This window comes from Rhamphochromis sp. 'chilingali' (assembly GCF_963969265.1).
Source record: "Rhamphochromis sp. 'chilingali' genome assembly, chromosome: 13".
NCBI classification, from domain to species: Eukaryota; Metazoa; Chordata; class Actinopteri; order Cichliformes; family Cichlidae; genus Rhamphochromis; species Rhamphochromis sp. 'chilingali'.
Window position 1 is genome coordinate 17,881,643 of NC_137940.1, and position 20,783 is coordinate 17,902,425.

The window sequence follows — 20,783 nt, forward strand, 5'->3', positions numbered from 1 at the left end:
GACTTTATCCTCTGCCTGGAGAGGAGTTGACAGCGTGGGCTTCTCACAACGTCAGGACTTGATGAAGGTTTCCTATTGGAGCATTGAAAAAATATCAATGTCCCTCCGGCTCGAAGGACCAATTAAATGTTAGAGATATTCTTTTATCAAGTACTCAGATGCAATGAAATATCACTCAGACACTTAGAGCAGTTTTAAACGTGCACGGGTGAGAGACTCAGGGAGAGACTCACACACCTCCTTGGTGCAGTCTGGCTTTATTTATACACATCATGAAGCATACAAAAAAGGAAATATCATCCTTATCTTGTCAAGAAAACAGGTGTGGTTGATCAAAAAACTTCGTGTTCTCTACAAGGTTGTTTCTTACTCGTGGGTGGCGGTTTCCTGCTAGTGTGAAGGCAAACAGTGACAATGTGAAGGCAAAGACTGATAATGTGAAGGCAAACAGTTTCCGTTATAGAGTAGGGAGCCAGCAATTAAAATATGCAGCTGGTTGAGTACAGAACAGAAATATAAACACTCTTAGCTGATTATTATATGAATAATAAAACCTTTAAAAACAAAAATACTCTGACAATGATCAAAGCTCATGTAGAAACAAACAAACAATTTTCTCCTTCATTTCTGTCAAACAAAGCTGTATGACACGTTTCCAGTGATTAGTATCATGGTTGCTAGGCAACCTGCGCAGCGCAATGGAGGCTTTTTTTTTTTAAACTTTATTGACAAACAACAGTATCAGCGCAACGGAGGCTAGACTGTCCCATTTCACAAGCCTCGCACTTCCGGCCTTAGCGGTCTTTGAGTACGCGGCCCTTGAGGATCGTTGAGGCTGCGTACTTTAAGGCTGCAGACCCTGAATTGGGAGACAGCCAACAAGTGGAGATCAACGATCACCGGTGTCACGTCTGCACAGCTGTTTTATACGTAAGCTGTGGGACGTAGCCGGGCGTGCCAGGGTGTCTTAAAGAAATATCCACACGCCACGACCAAGGGGGGTCGTACCCCGTACATATGGAATATGTAACAGTGTGGTCTCGATATGCTAGAGAACCTCATAATTCATGCGAAAGTTAAAAATTAATTTAAGGGAAACGGTAGAACTTATAGAAAAGCTGAATTAGACAGAAGTAAAAGAAGAACAGGAGAACAGTTTAAAGGTGGAATGGTGGTTCTAGGAGAAAGTATGTGGAAGCAGTTAAGCTTCAAAAATATGCCACTTAGAGCATTTTATGGGATGTCTGCTATCCACTTCAATGGGAGCAGAAACTGCATGAAAAAATTAACATAGCAAAAAATATAACAGTTATAACCACCAAAATTTATAGCTGGAAAGAGCAGAATTGACAGAAACTGTAAAAATTTGAATGGGCATAAAATGGTAAATGGTAAATGGCCTGTATTTATATAGCGCTTTACTAGTCCCTAAGGACCCCAAAGCGCTTTACATATCCAGTCATCCACCCATTCACGCACACATTCACACACATTCACACACACTCATAAAAACTGAGGGACTAGTTAAGCGGCACAAAACGTACGGAAGCAACTAGAAAAAGAGAAATAAAGAGAAACAGGATCTCAATAAAATCTCTAATAATCGGCTATGTACCACAGGCCTTCAAGCTGGCTGTAGTTAAACCTTTACTTAAAAAGCCATCTCTAGACTGTCTCAGCTATTTATAGGCCAATCTCCAACCTTCCTGTTAAGTCAAATTGTTGAATGTTGTCATTGAGTTTCTTAAATTTGTAAAGTCTTGGTTCAAGCAGTAGGATCAAAGACATTCTTTTGTCTCTGACCATCTCTCCAGTCACTCTGGTGCTGGGGTGAGGTTTTATTAAAATTTTCAAATTCAAATTCAAATTTTATTTGTCACGTACACAGTCATACACAGTACGATATGCAGTGAAATGCTTGGACAACTGCTCGTGACCTAAAGAAAACAAAAAAGGAAAAGGCTATGAATAAGATAGGAAATAAATATGAAAAATTAAAAAGGGAAATAAATATGAAAAATTAAAAAGGGTAAATTTTACTAGGAAGGAATAAAATATAAATTAAGGTTAAAAAGGAAATAACTGTACAACACAAATTAGAATGAAGGGTAAATTTAACTGGGAAAGAATAAGATAAAATATATAAATTAAAGTTGAAAATAAAATAACTGTACAACAAAATACACAATATAGAACTATATAAGAATGTATGAAGAAATATAAATAAATATATATACACAATAACAGCAGCTGTACAAGTATTAACTGGAAATGAAGAATATAATGTCCAGTGTTGTGCAATCCACATTATGTCTTCTGCAGTGCAAATATGCTTAAAGTGATTTAAGTGATGAAGTGAAAACAATGTCCAGAATGTCCAGTGTGTGTGTAAGAACTGTATGTGTATATTATTGATACATCCTATTTGAAAGATCTGTTTCTTGTGTATAAGCTTCCTGCTTTTATGATCCTTTTGGTGAGCAGGAGGTCTCACACACACACGCACACGCAGTACCTTGTCTTTTGCAACCAAGGGGGTTCTACGGTGGGAGTTGCTTGTGTTTTATTGTGTAAACTGTAACTATCATGGGAATAAATAGCTGCGAGGCGAGCTGCTCTTTAGGGATGGGTACCGGTAATGGCACCGGTTCTGACATAAACTGTAGTAACCAGACCCAAAAGCACACACATTTCAGTGCTTTATTTTGGTGCTTTTTTTTTTCTGAGATGTCATCCACTTTAGATTCTAGCCAATCATTTTACCTTTCCGAGGATAGTAGGCGGGCCCAGGTACGTACGTTCTTTTAGAGCAGAGCTACAGATTAAAAACGCCCAAGGCGAAGCAGTTAAGAGTCTGTCTGTACTTCACAGCAAAAGATGCAAACTCAGCAGCCTGCAACAAGTGCTTTATGGTGATACTGTGCAAAGGAGGTAACACCTCGAATCTGATGAAACACCTGGCAACGTATAGCATTTTGTTAAAAGCCGAGAAATGCACCGTATTTGATAGCTTGCTGCGAGACCTCACACTGAGCACATCTACTGCGGGTGTGGTGCCTGTTATCAGATGTGAAGTTAGCAACATCCCCCAAGAACCCGAAGAGGAGAGTCCTGGCCCCTAGCGCTGCCAGTGTAGCAGAAATGATGACGGATGATGATGGCAGCAGCAGCCGTTCTTCTCTGCGTGAGTAGCTTAATGTTGTTCGTGTGTAATTTACGTTGAGTAGGCTAACCACGTTATTACATTAATGCATGTAAGGTGAACTAGCAAACACCGTCGTAGTTACATGCGCCTGTCTTCTTTTTTGATGGCAGATGCTCCCTTCACTCTGGCCAAAAAGGCTAAAATGACCAAAGAAAAAGTGGGAAACAGCTAAACATGAGAGGTTTTTGGACAAAGTTGGTGTTTTTTTCCCCCATTGATTAAGCACTGCTTCCAGCCAAGAGTGATACCATAAATCCCCTATAGCTGCAGAAAAGGCTAACATTGTTATCTTTTTACAAAAAACAAAACAAAAAAAAACAGCTGAACATGAGAGGTTTTTGGACAAAGTGTGTGTTCTCCATTCTTTAAGCACCAGTTCAAGCACCGTTTAAGCACCAGCACCGTTTCAAATGTACCGGTTTGGTACTGGTATCGGATAAAACCTAAACAATACCCATCCCTATTGATGTCACAGGACCATGACAGAGTGATGTAGATACACAGGTACCGGAAACTGATGATCAGGGGCTCATAATTCCTTGCCTGCTTTGTAGTGAAGTCTATGATCAGCTCCTTAGTCTTGCTGACGTTTAGGAGGAGGTTGTTCTCCTGGCACCAGTTCTCCAGGTTCTTAATCTCCTCCAGGCAGGCCTTCTCGATGTTCTCAGAGATCAGGCCCACAACATGTGGGAGTGAATGTGAGTGCGATTGGTTGTCCCCTGTCTATGTGTCAGCCCTGCAACCGACTGGAGACCTGTCCTGGGTGTACCCTCCTTTTCGCCCTAAGATAGCTGGGATAGGCTCCAGCAAACCTGAAAAGGAATAAGCGGAAGTGAATGAATGGGTAGGTTAAGCTATGAAAGGGAAAAGAAGTGCCCTCCTTGAAAGCCTGGATTTCCGTGCTGACAGATACTCTTCACCTGGAAAGGAACCGCTTCATTATAAAGGACAAACTGGAGGACTTGGATCAGATTTGGGGGCCACTTATTGAGCATCTGGAAATTATGAACAAGTGAGAGCTACTGTGTGGACTTCACCATAGGTTACAATAAGCTGATAGCACTCTGGGATAAGGTAATTGTGTGGGAGGGGTTTTTCCCCCTTGTTTTTTGGCTACCCTTTTTGTTACTTTCCACTTTCTTGGTTGTGTGTTTTGTTTTTTGTTTGTTTTCCCCCTTTCTTGATGATAAAAATATAAAAAGGAAGCAATGTCAGCCTATGGGGCAATTTGTAATTGTGTGGATGCTTTAAGCATCCACACTATTGAGTTCCTTCTTGGTGTTTCCGTACACTTTTCGCCGTGGATCTACTTCCACAATTTTTGTGCTATTTTCACCGTTCAAATTTTAAACTATTCTGCTATTTCTGTTAATGATGGCTATATCTTTTGGTATTTTTCACTATTATACTTTTTAAAATATTAAGCTTTTTTCCTTTAATTTGAAATGAATGGGAAACTTCTGCAATTCTGCTAAAATTTGCTTGTTTTTGAAACTTAACTACTTCCTCATATTTTCACGTAGAACAACCATTCAAACTTTAAAATGTTCTCAAATTATTGGGCTATTCAGGTATAAATCAGCTTTTTCAAAGCTTTTACCGTTTTACTTTTATTCCTCTTAAAGTTTTGAGTTGCCAAATTGTGATTTTTCACAAAATACATGCGTTGTTATGGTTGCTATACTCTTGGCTTCCAGTGTGCCACTGAAGGTTTTGCAGTTTTCTCTTCATGTCCGAACAACTTCTTGCTACTTGCTCAATTTTCACTCAACTTCCACGAATTATACATCAAAATGTAGGTATTTTTGCTGGCTTTCAGGAAATGTCACTATCATTGTTGTGGGACTTATAGGATCTTTGCAAATCTCCTCAGACCAACACAAAGTCGGAAAACTCTCCATAGAAAGTCAATGGAGAGTTTGTTCAAAATCACCGCTTGATTTCTGTAATGAGAGGCATATTCGAATCGTCATATCTCCTTAACGAAACAAACTTAAGACATGAGGCTTGTCCCAGTATATCTTCAGACACTCCTGACGCTCACAATTCAAGAATTTCTTTCTCACCTATTACCGTTCTGAAATGAGTTAGACTTGTTTGAGGGTAGGAAATTTGTCCTTCGCTCAGATTTCAAACTCTGGAAATGAACCACTTTTTTCTCTTGTCATAACTTTTTGTTGGATTTCCACAGAGACCTGAAAATTTCCATGACTGTTCACCAAAGCCTGCTGTCTCTTACGGTGAAAGAATGATATTGATACTCCAAATAGATTTAGAGTTAGAAAGCGTTGTTTGAGGGCAAGTCAAGGCAGTTTTTGCTTCGCCTCTACTCAGTTATGGTGCATTACAAGTCAAATATCTTTAATAATTCAGATTTTAATGATAAATTGTCAACACTGGAAGATTCCCCCATCTCTTCTGAACAAAATGGTCTAAGAATGACCGTTCTAGCCTCTACGGTTAGGAAATTACGGCCATTTGTTTGAGGGGAGTCCGCACTACGAGAAATAAACTGCAAAAATCAGCTGTCCATTTTGCTTTTCCAATTTTTCTGTTTAAGTTATTACTAGTTCTGCTATTTTATAAGATTTGTGCTAAATATAGTATTTCTGCCAAATATAGTATTTCTGATTAATTATAGTTTTTCTACCAAATCATAGTACAGTATTTTTGCTTTTTAAAGGATTTTTATGGGATATTTATATTGCTTAATATAGTATTTGTGCTTTTTATAAGATTTGTGCTTAATATAGTATTTGTGCTTTTTATAGGATTTGTGCTTAATATAGTATTTCTTCTTTTTATAATATTTGTGCTAAAACATAGTATTTCTACTAAATGTAGTATTTATGCTTAATCATACTATTTGTGCTTTTTATAGGATTTGTGCTTAATATAGTATTTCTGCCAAATGATAGTATTTGTGCTAAAACATAGTATTAATTTAAAATTACAATATTCATACTTCATCACAGTGTCTCTGGTAAATCACAGTATTTCTACTATGTTGTACTATTTTTCTAAATCATAGTGTTTCTGTAATGTTCAAGTATTTTTGGCTAAATATATTCTTTCTGTTATCTTATACTATTTCTCCTAAAGTCTTGTATTTTTGAGAAGTTATCATGTTTCTGGTAAGTTACAATATTTCTGCTAAGTTCTGCTATGCTATTGTATTTCTGCCAAGTATTATGTTTCCTCTAAGATATTGCAGTTCTGCTAAGTTATTACATTTTAGCAAAGTTCCTTTGCTTCTGCAAAGTTTTTACAATTTCTGCAACTTTTCAGCTTTTTCAGCTAGTTTTTGCATACAGCTTCAGCTTTAAAGCATCCACACAGCATTTTCGCAGGAAATGCAAATTTTTCTAGTTGTTACTTGTGCTTCACAATAAAATATTTGAAGATAAATAAAGAACGTTTTTTGGAAAACCAAACAAATAAAAACACACACGACATTGACTTGAGAGCAAGCCTGAGGATTTGTGCAGTTGTAGCATCCAGCCTGTGAGGGGCAGTAGTGTTTCACCTCTGCCTATTACTAACAAAGAAGAACAAAGCAGAAGTGACCTACGTTTCCGGGGCGCGCGGTGATCGCAACGTTTTGTGGTTGTTGTTTTTATTTTTGTTGTTGTGGTTTTAAGTTTTCAGGAGATAAACATGTATGACCAGGATGAAGGTGAGCTGCACAGCTGTAAAACGTCATTACGTCACATGGTGGATAATTTTATTTGCATTTATTTGGTAATTTTATTAACAGGACGTGACAGAGGAGCTAACCCGTGCTACAGCTAACCATTTTAGTAATTTCTGAGAGAACAAAAGCTAGTATCACTCATCCAAACAAACACCTGTCACACAGGTACGCGTCAGCCTCACGCAGATCACGAGCCTCACCTGATTCGTGTGCTAACATCAGCTAAAAGCAGCGGGGCTTTGTGTGAGCTAACAGGCTAAATGCTGCTAATGCACGAGGACCCTTTATTTAACTTGATTATCGCTGCAGACGTTTACACTCAGCGTTACTGTGACACTACACCCACAAATACTACAATATATAAACAGTACCACAGTATAAAAGCGAACACTTATATTATGTGTAAATTCTGCGGTATAAAAACTGTGTACAATCCGCCATATTTACACAGTATAAACACTGCATAAAGAAAGCTGGACCGTGATCAGAGATTGATCAGCAATGGAAGTAAATGTTGACCACAAGATAATTGACCGATCTATCTTTAAGTTAAAGGTGAGAGGTCATTACCCAGTTTCTCAGGGAGGCAAAGCTACAGGCAGCAGGTCAGTTCATCCTGTCTTCTCCTCCTTTTAACCTGTAAAGGTCATGAAATGAAAGAGATGATGAGAAAAATAGACGTGTGGTGTGCTGAGACACACTAGTCTCCTTAATTACGTAAGGCTGAAGGGCTGCGGTGTTAAAACTACAAAGTGCAGAAGATGGACTACAAAATGTCTTCCTTCATCACAGGTGTTTTACAGGTTGTGATAATGAAAATGTCCCTTCAAAGACAGGACAGGATGTCTGCAGCAGCTCAAAACACTCAGCTGTCTTTATAAATTTCCTGGAATAACTGAAGAGGCTCAGGTTTAGGACTCAAAGACAGGGACAAAGTGTTTTTGCAGTAGACTAACAACACAAGTATTTGTAAGAGATTACTTTCAAGAGCAGAATATTTAAATGAGCCACAATAACTGGATTTGTTCCACAAACTTTAACTCTTAGTAAATAGTGTGTTAAGCAGAGTGTAATAGCTGATTTGATCATTTATGATTCATTGGAATGAGGGGGACGAGAGAATTGTAATCAGCTCAAAGCTGTGAGAGTAGGGCCAAGACTCATCACTTAAGTGTTTCAAAAGCCAAGCTTGGATTTTATGAAACAGTTGTTTGAGCTCACAGGGAGTGTCATCTGTAGTGTGACAAATGAAAGTCTGTCAGACTGCAGCTGTTAATTAGATTCTGTGTGGGCTGGAAAACACTGAACGTTGGATTTAGCCATGTGTCACCTCCATCACTTGTGATCTGACAGTAAATCATCACCATCGTGCGGTCAGCAGTTTGGAATCAGCTCTCTGATGAACCCTGAGGCTCAGTCTTCAGGACCTCTCACAGTTCATATCAACAGAGTTCTCCTGATATCACCAGCTTCAGGCTGTGTGCTGCATTTGCCTGCACTCAGACAGGAAGTGATGTCATTACACTCGACTCACACAAACAGGAAGTTGACTTAACAGATCAGTTGTGTTGCTTCTGATTGATCAGTTTGCGTGATCAGAACCAGTGAGTTAAAAACAGAACGATCAATAACTTTCCTGTGAGATTGTTATCTGTTTTTATTGATGTATCTGATCAATTCACCAGTTGTTTAAACTGATCATTAAACTCTATGTGCAGTTATCTGTGAAAAGGAAGTAACCTGAACCGACAATCTGTCATTGATTGATCGGTGAAGCTTCAACGTCTCAGTATGTGTATTGCTCACGTATATTTATCCCTGCTGTCTCTGTCAGATAATCAGTATGATGAAGATGATGATGAGATCACTCCTGACCTGTGGCAGGAAGCGTGCTGGATCGTCATCAGGTAAACTCACCTGTGTGTCCTTGTGGAGATGTAGTGATCATCTGTTCTTACAGGAAAAATATTATGGTGAGTCCACACAAAGCGCGGACCGAACGGCACGTACACGGACCCGCCATCGGTGTTCAAAGCTGACAGCTCAAAGGTCTCTGATGCTGCAGGTGTTGTCTCTCTCTGAACCAGCAGAAAAAGAAGATCAAACTATGTTTCTCGTTTGATAAACATCATTATTAATTCCCTCTGACTTTGGCTAGTTTTCCATCTCAGATCTCTGTTTTTTGCATTATTCACCCAACAGCAATGTTCCCTTTAAACTGCGCGCATGTTAGAGCTGGGCGATAGAATGATAACGATATGTATTGCGAAATAACTTTTTCTCGATAGAAAAATTAAACTATTGCGATAGACCTCGCCGCGCTTGTCCTCTTTAAAAAGAAAAAGAAAAAAAAGAACAGCCAATCCAAATTAAGTAGTAGCAGAGCCGAACCAATCACAGCCGCAGCGTCACGTCACGTGACTTGTTACGTACAGCACAAGTGCCAAGCCGCACATGTGTATTTGTTTGGGAAGCAGCCAGCCACCGTGCCGCTGGGTAATGGAGGAAATGAGTGTGCCGACTAGAGAAAAATCAACCGAGCATGACCGAAGGTTACCGAAGAGACAACAGATGATGGTTCCAATGCCGGAGAGATTGTCGAACGGAAGAGCCATAGAAGTTCCGTAGTGTGAAGGTATTTCGGCTATTTCAAGTCTGACAAAAAACAGAGTAGCGTTCACTGTAAACTGTGCCGAAAGCAAGTCTGGAAATACAATAAAGCGGTGCATGCTCAATCTCTGACTGGAAGCGCTAATTCGTCATTCGGCTTTTGTCAGACTAAAGTAACTGTTAAAACTGGTTGAAAAGCTCAGCTATACAACAAGGAGAGATTGAGAATTTCCTTTTAGTTCTCAGTTTATTTGATATTGACAAAAGTTAGTCAATTTTGTCTGTTCTTCTGTAAAACTAAGATTTATTTTTAGAATTAATATTTTGTTTCTAAGTGGAATTGACAATTTAGTAGCCTGTTTTGTTTGTTCTATTTTGAAACTTAAACGCTTTAGCGGCTGCCTTTTGTGTAGTTTGCAATATTTGCCTTTATTTATCTGAAAAAGTCTCATGTTCCTTAAGTACATCTACCCTGTTGAACTTATTATGGGAAATAAATATATAAAATAAAAACAAGCTGCTGATTATTTCACATTTTACTTGTGAGCAACGGCACATTTAAATCTTACAAATATAGTTATTTGGCTTATATCGTGATATATATCGTTATCGCCTGAAATGGAAAAAACCTATCGTGATATGAAAAAATCTTATATCACCCAGCTCTAGCGCATGCGCAATTGCGCACTGCTGGCACGGTCTCTGTGCACAGAAAACAATCTAACCTGAATTTAAATTAAAATAAATACGTTAACAATTCTGTTTTGCAGTGTTAGTCAGTGAGTGACTGAACGATGCCACCTTATCCCATAGTCCAGCCAATGATGTGATTCACATTCATATATACGTAGCTAATCAACATCGTTGACAGGCTATGACAGCGTCCTTATGGGCCGACACCGGTGTTTTAGCTAGCAAAGCGGCGTGGCTGATGTGGAGTGAAGCCACGTTAATGACAAAGTGTACAACCATTGGAGATGTGAGCAGGACAGACGGAACAATTGACGGTGTGTGGACTTTATACCAGTTTTAATTTTGTGTTGATAGGCCACGTAAAACCAGAATTATGATGAAAATATCTGCAATGTTTGGTTTTCTTCCTGAATACTGTCGTTGTTTATATTTACTGCGGGAAGAAATGGTAAAAACGGCGTTTTATAAGGAAAACGCTCGAAAGCACTTTCCGCCTGTGAGCAAAGACAACACCAAAAAAAACCCCACCCTTTCCTATTGGTCGAAAAAAGTACCATGTCGACCAATCAAAAAATGATATGGCAACATGGCATTTAGTTGTTTAGGAAGGGGGAAGTTTTAGGAGTGACGGCGGTGTTTTGAGATGTGAGAGATTTGCGACGTTTAGCTCAAATCTTGTGTAGTTAGCGTGTAGTGTAGTCAATAGTTTTGTTGTGTGTGTCAGAACAATGAGGCGACTACTGAATGTTACAGGTGTTACAGCAGTGATACATCTGCTGCTGTCAGGCCTGCAGGTATCAGGCTGTTGTTCTCCTTTATCTCATAGTGGACAGAAATTATTTTTGGAGTGGCACAAATAATTTGTGTGGCATTAGATTTGATGCAGAACAGCTGATTGTTCTGTAAATAGTTTGTTTATTTAAAAAACGCCTTGGCTGCATTTTTAGGTAAACAGCTGCAAAAATCTTTGTTGTTTGCAAAACTCAGTTACTTTTTAAAAGAAGTAACTATATAATTAATAGCCCAACATTGGTCATTATTTACTGTATTTTGCAGACAGAGTTACAGGACTCTCTCCCAGACCACAGACACAGACTCATAATACAAGTCAGAACTTTGTAAAAAAGAAGAAAGTTTTGTTTTCAAAATTGGAGTTCAAGTTATTTTTACTTCCAATAGTGTTAACATGCTACACAGGTCATGAAATAAATTTTTTAATTTTCATTGTAAGTGGGCTAAAGCAGTTAATTAAAAGTAGTCTAACATAAATGTACATGCTGTAATTTGATTATTTTAATAAACCATTGTTATGACCCGTCTAGGGCCAGGCAATAACATGAGTGAGGCACTCGCTTCCCCCCCCCAAGACCCAAGCAGCCACAAGAAACAAATCCGTTAGTTACAATGTGGTTTATTTACAATGTGAAATAAAGGAACCAAAACGGGAGTGTCAACACTTCAGGGTGAGCCAGGGCCAAAGCAATAAACAAAACAAATCTACACAAATCCCGCACCCCTGACCTTACCAAAACAAAGTCAAAAATAAAGACAGTCTGACCTCCTTAACTAACTCAAAACAGGAGAAAACGGGTGATCAAAAGAAACGGCAGCTCACCCCTACCCACTCCACTTCCACAACTTTTAAGCGCACTGCAACCAGCGGCTGCCACAGGAATACTGCTGGGTCATGAGGAGAAACGCGAGGACCTCTCCCACTGTAGCACTCCAGCCTCCTTTTAATGGGCGGGTCCTCCTGCTGGAACCAGTCACGTCGGGGCAGTGTATCCACGCACCAATCGGAGCAGGGCCCTGGCACAGCTAAATTAACATAAAAAGACACAACACCTGCACAAAACAAACACATGGACATGCAAGTTCGTAACACCATGTAACTTGGATGGATTCGATGCTGGCGTGACCACAGTGCACACGTCTGCTGTTGCTCACAGTGGTCCAAGGGACTACTCAGGGAGTTTGTGTGTTCGCTTAGACACATGAAAAATTAGAGGGAACATTGCTCACCAGTCTACCGTTTTTTACAGCGCTGGCGGCTGCTGTGTTAGGTTTTTTTTTTTTTTTTGGGTTTTTTGCAAGCAGCCGTTTTAACGCCATGCAACCTCAGGTTTTTGGCCTGCTTGGATGTTCTATCAAAAATTGTGCTCTGTTGTGTATCTGATGAATGAAAGCCAAACCAGTAACACACCACTGAAGTTGCAGCATTTTTACAAACCAATTCTGGTTCATCTGTTTCATTTAACGATCCGCTTTCCCCCTTCTCATTCTCCGTCGCCGCCATGCTTTTTCCACCATTTGCGTATGAAAACAAAGGCACTGTCTTTTGCTAACCTGGCAGATTGCGCTGCAGCAGTCGCAGCTGGTTTGTAGACACAAGTATGCGAACGTGCCATTTCCCCCCGCTATTTTAATGATAATCCTGCACAGAAGCTCAGAGACAGACTCACACACACATGGAGATGTTGCAACTGTTTGAAGATTTGAGTTTGTGGAAAGAACTTTGCAAAGACACATTTGACAAAGTCTCTGCTTCCAGTTTTGACTTCTTCTCCTCCTCATCAGGGTGTATGATGCAATATTGTCTGAGTGGCGACACCTATAGTTTTGGAGAATACTGCAGCGCCTTCCTGCGCCTTAAGAGCAGGTAGAAAAGGTTGCATCTGACGCAGGGGTGAGTGAAGCCACCACTGCAGGGGGGATATATTGGCACCTTAACTATTTACACCCCAATTTTGTGCTTTGGTGCTTCATCTAAACTCTGTAGCACTTATTTGTCACACCAAATATACCTGATCCTGGAGATAAAATACTGTGAGAACCTCCCTTAATAATGTCAGAAAGCCTTCCAAGAAAACAGAATATCAACGTCGACTCTGCATTCACCAACGAGCTGAATCAGTTCTACGCCCGTTTCGAGGTTAGCCAGGCGGCTAATGCTATCTACCGCCTAACTACCGAGGACAGTGACGTCATCAGCGAGAGACCGGTGACCAGCATCGCGGAGCATGACGTTCGAGTGGCATTGAGGAGAGTGAACACAAGGAAAGCGGCGGGGCCAGACGGCATCACCGGCCGTCTGCTGCGCTGCTGTGCTGACCAGCTAGCAGGTGTGTTCGCTTACATCTTCAACGAGTCCCTGGCGAAGTCTGTGGTCCCCACATGCTTCAAAAGATCCACCATCATCCCTGTGCCCAAGAACAGCAAACCATCATCCCTGAACGATTACCGGCCAGTTGCACTGACCTCTGTAGTAATGAAGGTATTTGAGAGGCTGCTGAAGAACATAATCTCCTCCTCCATCCCAGACACCACAGATCTGCTGCAGTTCGTCTACAGATCCAACAGATCCACAGAGGATGCCATTGCCCACGTCCTACACACTAGTGATGTGCGATACCACTGATTTCCTTTCCGATCCGATACCAAGTACTTTTCAGGGTGGTATCGACGATACTGATCAGATACCGATACTTTATACAAAAAAACTTATTTTATTTATTGTATCTCAAATTATAGCGTCATAATGATTACAGGACATCAGATTACTTGTTCTTATCACTTAATAATGCAGAGTTCATCATATAGAAATAAAAAAAAACTGAAGTTATGCGCTATTTGAACACGTTGCCTGCCTGCAGCACTAAAGGACTCTGTGAGAGACGTGTGTCTCGCCCTAGCAGCACCTGTCCCTCTCCTCCTCTTCAGTTCGTCTCAACATACGCGCCTCATATTCTGTGATATGATTTACTCTGAGGTGTTTGACAAGGTTAGTGATGTTGCCACAACCAAACATGCCAACCCTCCCGATTTTTCCGGGAGAATCCCGGAGCCACCATTCTCCCGAATTTCCACCTGGACAACAAAATTGAAAAACCATATTGCAGAATTCATAGCGCAGCCGAGCCAATTCCAGTTTCCAACAATGGTGGCAGCTACTTAGTTTTAATATTACTCTTCTTTCTCTTTCTGGGTCGCAAAAAAACCCAACTTTTAACATGTTTTCAGGTGAGAATGTAGCTGTGTAAACTTCAAATATCTGAGCCGATCAACACATCGTCTTCAAACCCCCGCAGGCTTTCACTACTTGGGTTAAACATGATATATAAGTCACTTTGATAACTTAAAAATGTTATTGTTTGGCTTTTTCAGTGTTTTGTTTGTTCGTGAGTAAATCGGTTTGGCTGAGATTAAAGTTATTAGATTAGATTAAATTAAATTTAACTTTATTAATCCCTCAGGTGTGTTCCTCCGGGGTTTTCACACTGCTGAATAAACATCAAACAGAAAACTAATTAAAGAAAGTGTGAGACGCCAGCGCCCGGTTATATTTTAGATAGCAAGGAGCAGACGGCTGAGTTTCACTCCACCGAGGGAACTCAAGACGTACTACCCGGCTTTCTTTAGACCGGGAAGGGCGGGTCCTCAGGTGGAAGCAGCCTCTGAATTTGGACACCCCCGCTGTTTCGGTGACATTTAACGTATTTTATCTGATAAATAAACCCTGTAAAATGTGCCCTTTTGATTGTCTCCCTAATTCTGAGGTCTCAAGGTTGGGAAAGTATAGCCACAACACCTCACTCTTGGAGCACTTTTTTGCCACATGTATCGCAAACCATGTCTCAGCTGTTTGTGGAGGTAAAATACGTCTGCACAATTAGGCTCAGCCATTGTTGTGAGTGCGCGCGCCAAGGGACTGCGAGTCATTTATACAGCCGTATTTCGCACATGACTATGAAAGGCAGAAGAGGAAGTAGTTCCTTTGAATGTAGACAATCCGAATGTTATAGTTTCCTTCCACTGTGTTGCTGTTAATGATAAACTACAAATTAACCCTAAATTACTAAAAATATCGATATTTTAATGTGAGAATCGATTCTAGAACATAAATGACTGGTATCGGAGGAATCTATATTTCAGGATCGATCCGCACATCACTACTACACACCACTCTCAGCCACGTGGACAAGAAACAGGGTAACTATGTGCGAATGCTGTTTGTTGATTACAGTTCAGCGTTTAACACAATAGTGCCCTGCAGACTGTTCACAAAGCTCAGGGATCTGGGACTTAACAGCCGTCTGTGTGCATGGGTGTTGGACTTCCTCACTGGCAGAACTCAGGTGGTGAGGGTGGGTAGATGCGTCTCTAACAGCATCACCATCAACACAGGAGCACCTCAGGGATGTGTCCTCTCGCCACTGCTCCACTCCCTCTACACTTCAGACTGTGTGGCCACCCATGGCTCCAACACCATTGTGAAGTTTGCTGACGACACAGTGGTGTTGGGTGCCATCTCCCACAACGATGAGGCGGCCTACATGGATGAAGTGAAGATTCTGGCATCATGGTGCCAGGACAATCACCTCCAGCTGAACGTCGGCAAGACCAAGGAGCTGGTGGTGGACTTCAGAAGGAGTCAGCACAGAGACAAGGACAGAGAGACTCAAGAGGAGCTTCTATACCCAAGCCATCCGGGCCCTAAACACACACACCCGCCCTCTCACATCATCTATAATTGACTGAGACACGTGTGTGTGTGTGTGTGTGTGTGTGTGTGTGTGTGTGTGTGTGTGTGTGTGTGTGTTGTGTGTGTGTGTGTGTGTGTATATATCTTTGATTGTAATTGTGCAATATTAAAATTTAAAAAGGTCACACTAATAATATTAATATATATATATTAATATTATTAGTGTGACCTTTTTAAATTTTAATATTGCACAATTACAATCAAAGAGTTAATTTTTTTGTCAGCTGTTATATGCAGTAAACTATTTAAAAACCCTGCAGTTACTGAAATGGAAACCAATGAGCAGCTCAAATTGAAAATTCTTGTTTTTCCCTCTTTTGAATATTTATTATTGCTCATTTATAAGACAAAGTTATTTCTTATCTTACCGGATTAGTAAAATAATCCATAGCTGCAGCCCTAATCCAGAATAAGAGTCTGGTTAGATCCTATATATCTACGACTGCATGTTCTCCCCATGTTTGCGTGGGTTCTCTCCGGGTACTCCAGCTAGTGGGGATAGGTTAACTGGAAGTTCTAAATTGTCCGTATGCGTGAATGGTTGTCTGTGTCTATCTGTCAGCCCTGCGAAAGACTGGCAACCTGTCCAGGGTGTACTCTGCCTCTCGCCCTAAGACAGCTGGGATAGGCGCCGCCATTGTGGACCCTGAAAGGGATAAGCGTGTGTTATCTGGCTTCATGGATAGATAGTTGGGCGTATCGAACGCTGCACTGAGGTCTAGCAGGACAAGCACAGAGATAAGTCAGAGGCTATAAGAAGATCTGTTGCCACAAATCTGAAACTGAATTAAATGATCATCTGCTCTGTAGAACAGTTCATGTCTGCCATTTTGAACTCAGCTGCAGGTAAGGAATCAAAGTTGTACCAACACCAGACCAGCGCTGGTCTAGTGATCAGTCCACTGATCAACATTGAAGTATCGATCAGAGACTGGACAGGTAGATGTTAAGCTTGGGTCATGCGATGGCCTGACAGGGTATTTTTTTTTAATTTTTTTTACTGAGTGCAGAATCTGGCATGAGCCTGTGAGGTTCTGACGGGGCCAGCACAGCTCTTATTTTGATCTCTCTCTCTCTCTCTCTCTCTCTCTCTCTCTCTCTCTCTCTCTCAGCTCTTATTTTGACGAGAAAGGGCTGGTGCGGCAGCAACTAGATTCCTTCGATGAGTTCATTCAGATGTCTGTTCAGAGGATCGTGGAGGATGCTCCGCCCATCGACCTGCAGGCTGAAGCTCAGCACACCTCAGGGGAGGTGGAGGAGCCGGTGAGTACCACCAGGTGTGACTGAGAATGGGGGGGGGGGGGGGGGTCGCTCTGTCACATGGGGCGACGTGGCTCAAGAGTTGGCAGTTCGTCTTGTAATCGGAAGGTTGCCGGTTCGAGCCCCAGCTTGGACAGTCTTGGTTGTTGTGTCCTCGGGCAAGACACTACTGCCTACTGGTGGTGGTCAGAGGGCCCGGTGGCGCCAGTGTCCGGCAGCCTCGCCTCTGTCAGTGCGCCCCAGGGTGGCTGTGGCTACAATGTAGCTGCCATCACCAGTGTGTGAATGGGTGGACGACTGGATGTGTAAAGCACTTTGGGGTCCATAGGGACTAAGTTAAGCGCTTTACAAATACAGGCCATTTACCATTTACATCACCGACATCACTGTGTTTTTGGTGTAGCCTCGGTATCTCCTGAAGTTTGAGCAGATCTACCTGTCTAAGCCCACCCACTGGGAGAGAGATGGAGCACCATCTCCCATGATGCCCAACGAGGCACGGCTGAGGAACCTGACGTGAGTTTTACCTCTCGCCTGTCTTTGCTGTCATTTCCTGTTCACCCCTTCTCATATCCTGTCCCATTTCACCTGCCCCTCAGGTACTCTGCGCCACTGTATGTGGACATCACAAAGACAATCATCAAGGAGGGAGAGGATCAGCTGCAGACGCAGCACCAGAAGACCTTCATTGGGAAAATTCCCATCATGCTTCGCTCCACGTACTGCCTGCTAAGTGGCCTGACTGACCGAGACCTGTGCGAACTCAACGAGTGCCCATTGGACCCTGGAGGTTACTTCATCATCAATGGGTCAGAAAAGGTGTGCTTTGACATCATTGCGTGGCGAGCTGCTTACTCGAGAGAACGATGATTCTGCTACGCCCGCACGCCGTGTCCTGCTTACAAGCTAACAGGCGCACATTCATGTCTTTGCATTGTTTTACATGGAGCGTCATACACTGATACCGCATCAGTGGCATCAGGCAGCCGTGTAAACAGATGTGTCACTGTTTCCAGGTGCTGATCGCTCAGGAAAAGATGGCCACCAACACGGTGTACGTGTTTGCCAAGAAGGACTCGAAGTATGCGTACACCGCAGAGTGCCGATCCTGCCTGGAGAATTCATCCCGCCCAACCAGCACGATCTGGGTCAGCATGATGGCTCGAGGAGGGCAGGTGAGTTACCTGGAAGCAGGAAGTGAAGTGAGCACCCAAGCCGGGCTGCGATTAACTGAGAAGAGCTCATAACATTGAGTTAGAGAGATGAGCGATGCTCTTATTTCTGTTGTTGGAAACAGAACGTTGTCTGCCAATTGACCCAGACCACTGATTGTTGATTGCTGTTAATCTCTCAGGGAGTGAAGAAGAGCGCCATAGGTCAGAGGATCGTCTCCACGCTTCCCTACATCCGACAGGAAGTTCCCATCATCATCGTGTTCCGGGCACTGGGCTTCGTATCGGACAGAGACATCCTGGAACATATCATTTATGACTTTGATGACCCTGAGATGATGGAGATGGTCAGTCTGCGACGCATTAATGATTTTTTTTGATTGTCTCAGTCTGCAGGTAGTAACTTTTAACCCCGCCTACTTCAGGTGAAGCCCTCTCTGGACGAAGCTTTTGTGATCCAGGAGCAGAACGTGGCGTTGAACTTCATTGGCTCACGAGGCGCAAAACCCGGTGTGACGAAGGAGCGACGGATTAAATACGCAAAGGAAGTCCTGCAAAAGGAGATGCTGCCACATGTCGGCGTAAGCGATTTCTGCGAGACCAAGAAGGCCTACTTCTTAGGGTGAGTCACACCTGAGGCTGACTGTCGCACCTGAGGCTGACCTGAGTCACGCACTTGACAGGAATCCTTCTGTGTTTGTGTTTTCAGGTACATGGTGCACAGGTTGCTGCTCGCCGCTCTCGGCAGGCGGGAACTGGATGACAGAGATCACTATGGCAACAAGAGGCTGGACCTCGCCGGGCCATTACTGGCCTTCCTGTTCCGAGGGTGAGGACTCTCTGTTGTCGACCATGCAGATTTTGTGTACACGCAGGTTCTGTTACTCAAAGAAGGCTTTCCAGTGTGACGCTGTTATTGTTAATCAGCTTTCTGTTTGGAACTCGCAATCTGATTGGATGAAGGAATGACATCATTCTTCTTCTCCTCCTCATCAGCATGTTTAAAAACCTGCTGAAGGAAATCAGGATCTATGCTCAGAAGTTCATCGACCGCGGGAAGGATTTCAACCTAGAGCTCGCCATTAAGACGCGTATCATCTCTGACGGGCTCAAGTACTCTCTTGCCACAGGTAACTGGGGTGACGTGAAGAAGGCTCACCAGGCCCGAGCCGGCGTGTCACAGGTAAGCCTACCTGTAAACTGATGCTCACTCTGAAATACAAATGAGAGCCTGACACCTGCCGCTCTACCTCCACTGATGCTCATCATTTTTGTGTTCACAGGTGTTGAACCGTCTCACCTTCGCATCCACACTGTCTCACCTGCGCCGGGTCAACTCTCCTATCGGTCGAGATGGAAAACTGGCGAAACCTCGACAGCTGCACAACACACTATGGGGGATGGTGTGTCCGGCCGAGACGCCCGAGGTAACGCTCACCTGGCAAGTTGTAAGATTGGTTCACCTTTAACACAGCGATCCGGCGTATTGATTGTGGAGTTGATGGTTTGCAGGGTCACGCTGTGGGGCTGGTGAAGAACTTGGCCCTGATGGCCTACATCTCTGTGGGCTCGCAGCCATCGCCCATCCTGGAGTTTCTGGAGGAGTGGAGCATGGAGAACCTGGAGGAGATCTCACCTGCGGCCATTGCAGAGTCCGTGACCATTTCATAGTCAGACGAGGTTATTAATTACCCTGCAGGTGTGTAATGTGTGTCCTGCTTTAACATTTTAGTGCCACTAAAATCTTTGTGAATGGCTGCTGGGTGGGAATCCACAAAGATCCAGAACAGCTGATGAATACACTGAGGAAACTCCGCAGACAGATGGATATCATCGTCTCTGAGGTAACCACCGTTGCACACATCCACACGCGACCAGTAATCAATACTGGAATGTTCACACGGTGGATGGTGACAGAAGGCATAAATCTGTTTTCTGCTTGTGAGACGTCACAAACACTTTGATTACGGCTGCCGCCTCTGCTTTACCTGATAGAACAGGTAAGCTGGTTGTCTCCCCCTGCTCTCTGCTCTCATTGGTCATTCTCTCTGAGACTTGTAGTAATCAATAACTGTTTCCTGTTCATGCAGCCTGGATGCAATTGATTTAGCGGTGTGTTGTGTATACCGAACAGTACACTTCACCGATTTCCATCACACATCAAAAGTAGACAGTAGGGCTGCCACGATTAGTTGACTATCAAAATCGTTGACGACTAATTTAATAGTCGCCGCGTCGTTTGAAGCTTTGTAAGATCCCGAAAGACGCAGGAATAAGTAGTAGGATTTAAGCGTGTAATAATGGACTGAAACAGAAGATGGCAGCACTGCATGTACAAGGATGCCAGCTGCCGTTAAACCCTGAAGAAGAAGCTGTGTCCAAATTCGGGGACCGCATCCTTAAGAGGCTGCATTTACTCAGGTTAAACATGATATATGAGTCACTTAGATAACTTAAACATGTTATTGTTTGTTTTTTTTCAGTTTTATTTGTTCCTGAGTAAATCAGTTTGGCTGCGATTAAAGTTATAGTTTTTACACAGCTGAATAAACGTCAGACAGAAAACTGATTATACAGAAGTGTGAAATGGTCGAGAGTTTACTCCAG

At 42.5% G+C, this 20,783-nt stretch overlaps 1 protein-coding gene across 2 annotated transcripts in view; it reads left to right on the top strand.

Annotated features, from left to right (window-relative positions):
- The first annotated feature begins 6,745 nt into the window (after window positions 1–6,745).
- Window positions 6,746–20,783, top strand: part of polr2b (RNA polymerase II subunit B) — a 32,613-nt gene continuing 18,575 nt past the window's right edge. For both annotated transcript variants that reach the window (XM_080901802.1, XM_080901801.1), the window contains exons 1-13: window positions 6,746–6,881; window positions 8,734–8,806; window positions 16,857–17,007; window positions 17,408–17,520; window positions 17,604–17,823; window positions 18,021–18,179; window positions 18,359–18,523; window positions 18,602–18,798; window positions 18,886–19,005; window positions 19,173–19,359; window positions 19,460–19,603; window positions 19,689–19,828; window positions 19,909–20,020. In XM_080901802.1, the coding sequence (XP_080757928.1) occupies window positions 6,863–6,881; window positions 8,734–8,806; window positions 16,857–17,007; window positions 17,408–17,520; window positions 17,604–17,823; window positions 18,021–18,179; window positions 18,359–18,523; window positions 18,602–18,798; window positions 18,886–19,005; window positions 19,173–19,359; window positions 19,460–19,603; window positions 19,689–19,828; window positions 19,909–20,020 (1,800 nt within the window). In that variant the 5' untranslated portion in view covers window positions 6,746–6,862. The remainder of the gene's footprint in view (window positions 6,882–8,733; window positions 8,807–16,856; window positions 17,008–17,407; window positions 17,521–17,603; window positions 17,824–18,020; window positions 18,180–18,358; window positions 18,524–18,601; window positions 18,799–18,885; window positions 19,006–19,172; window positions 19,360–19,459; window positions 19,604–19,688; window positions 19,829–19,908; window positions 20,021–20,783) is intronic.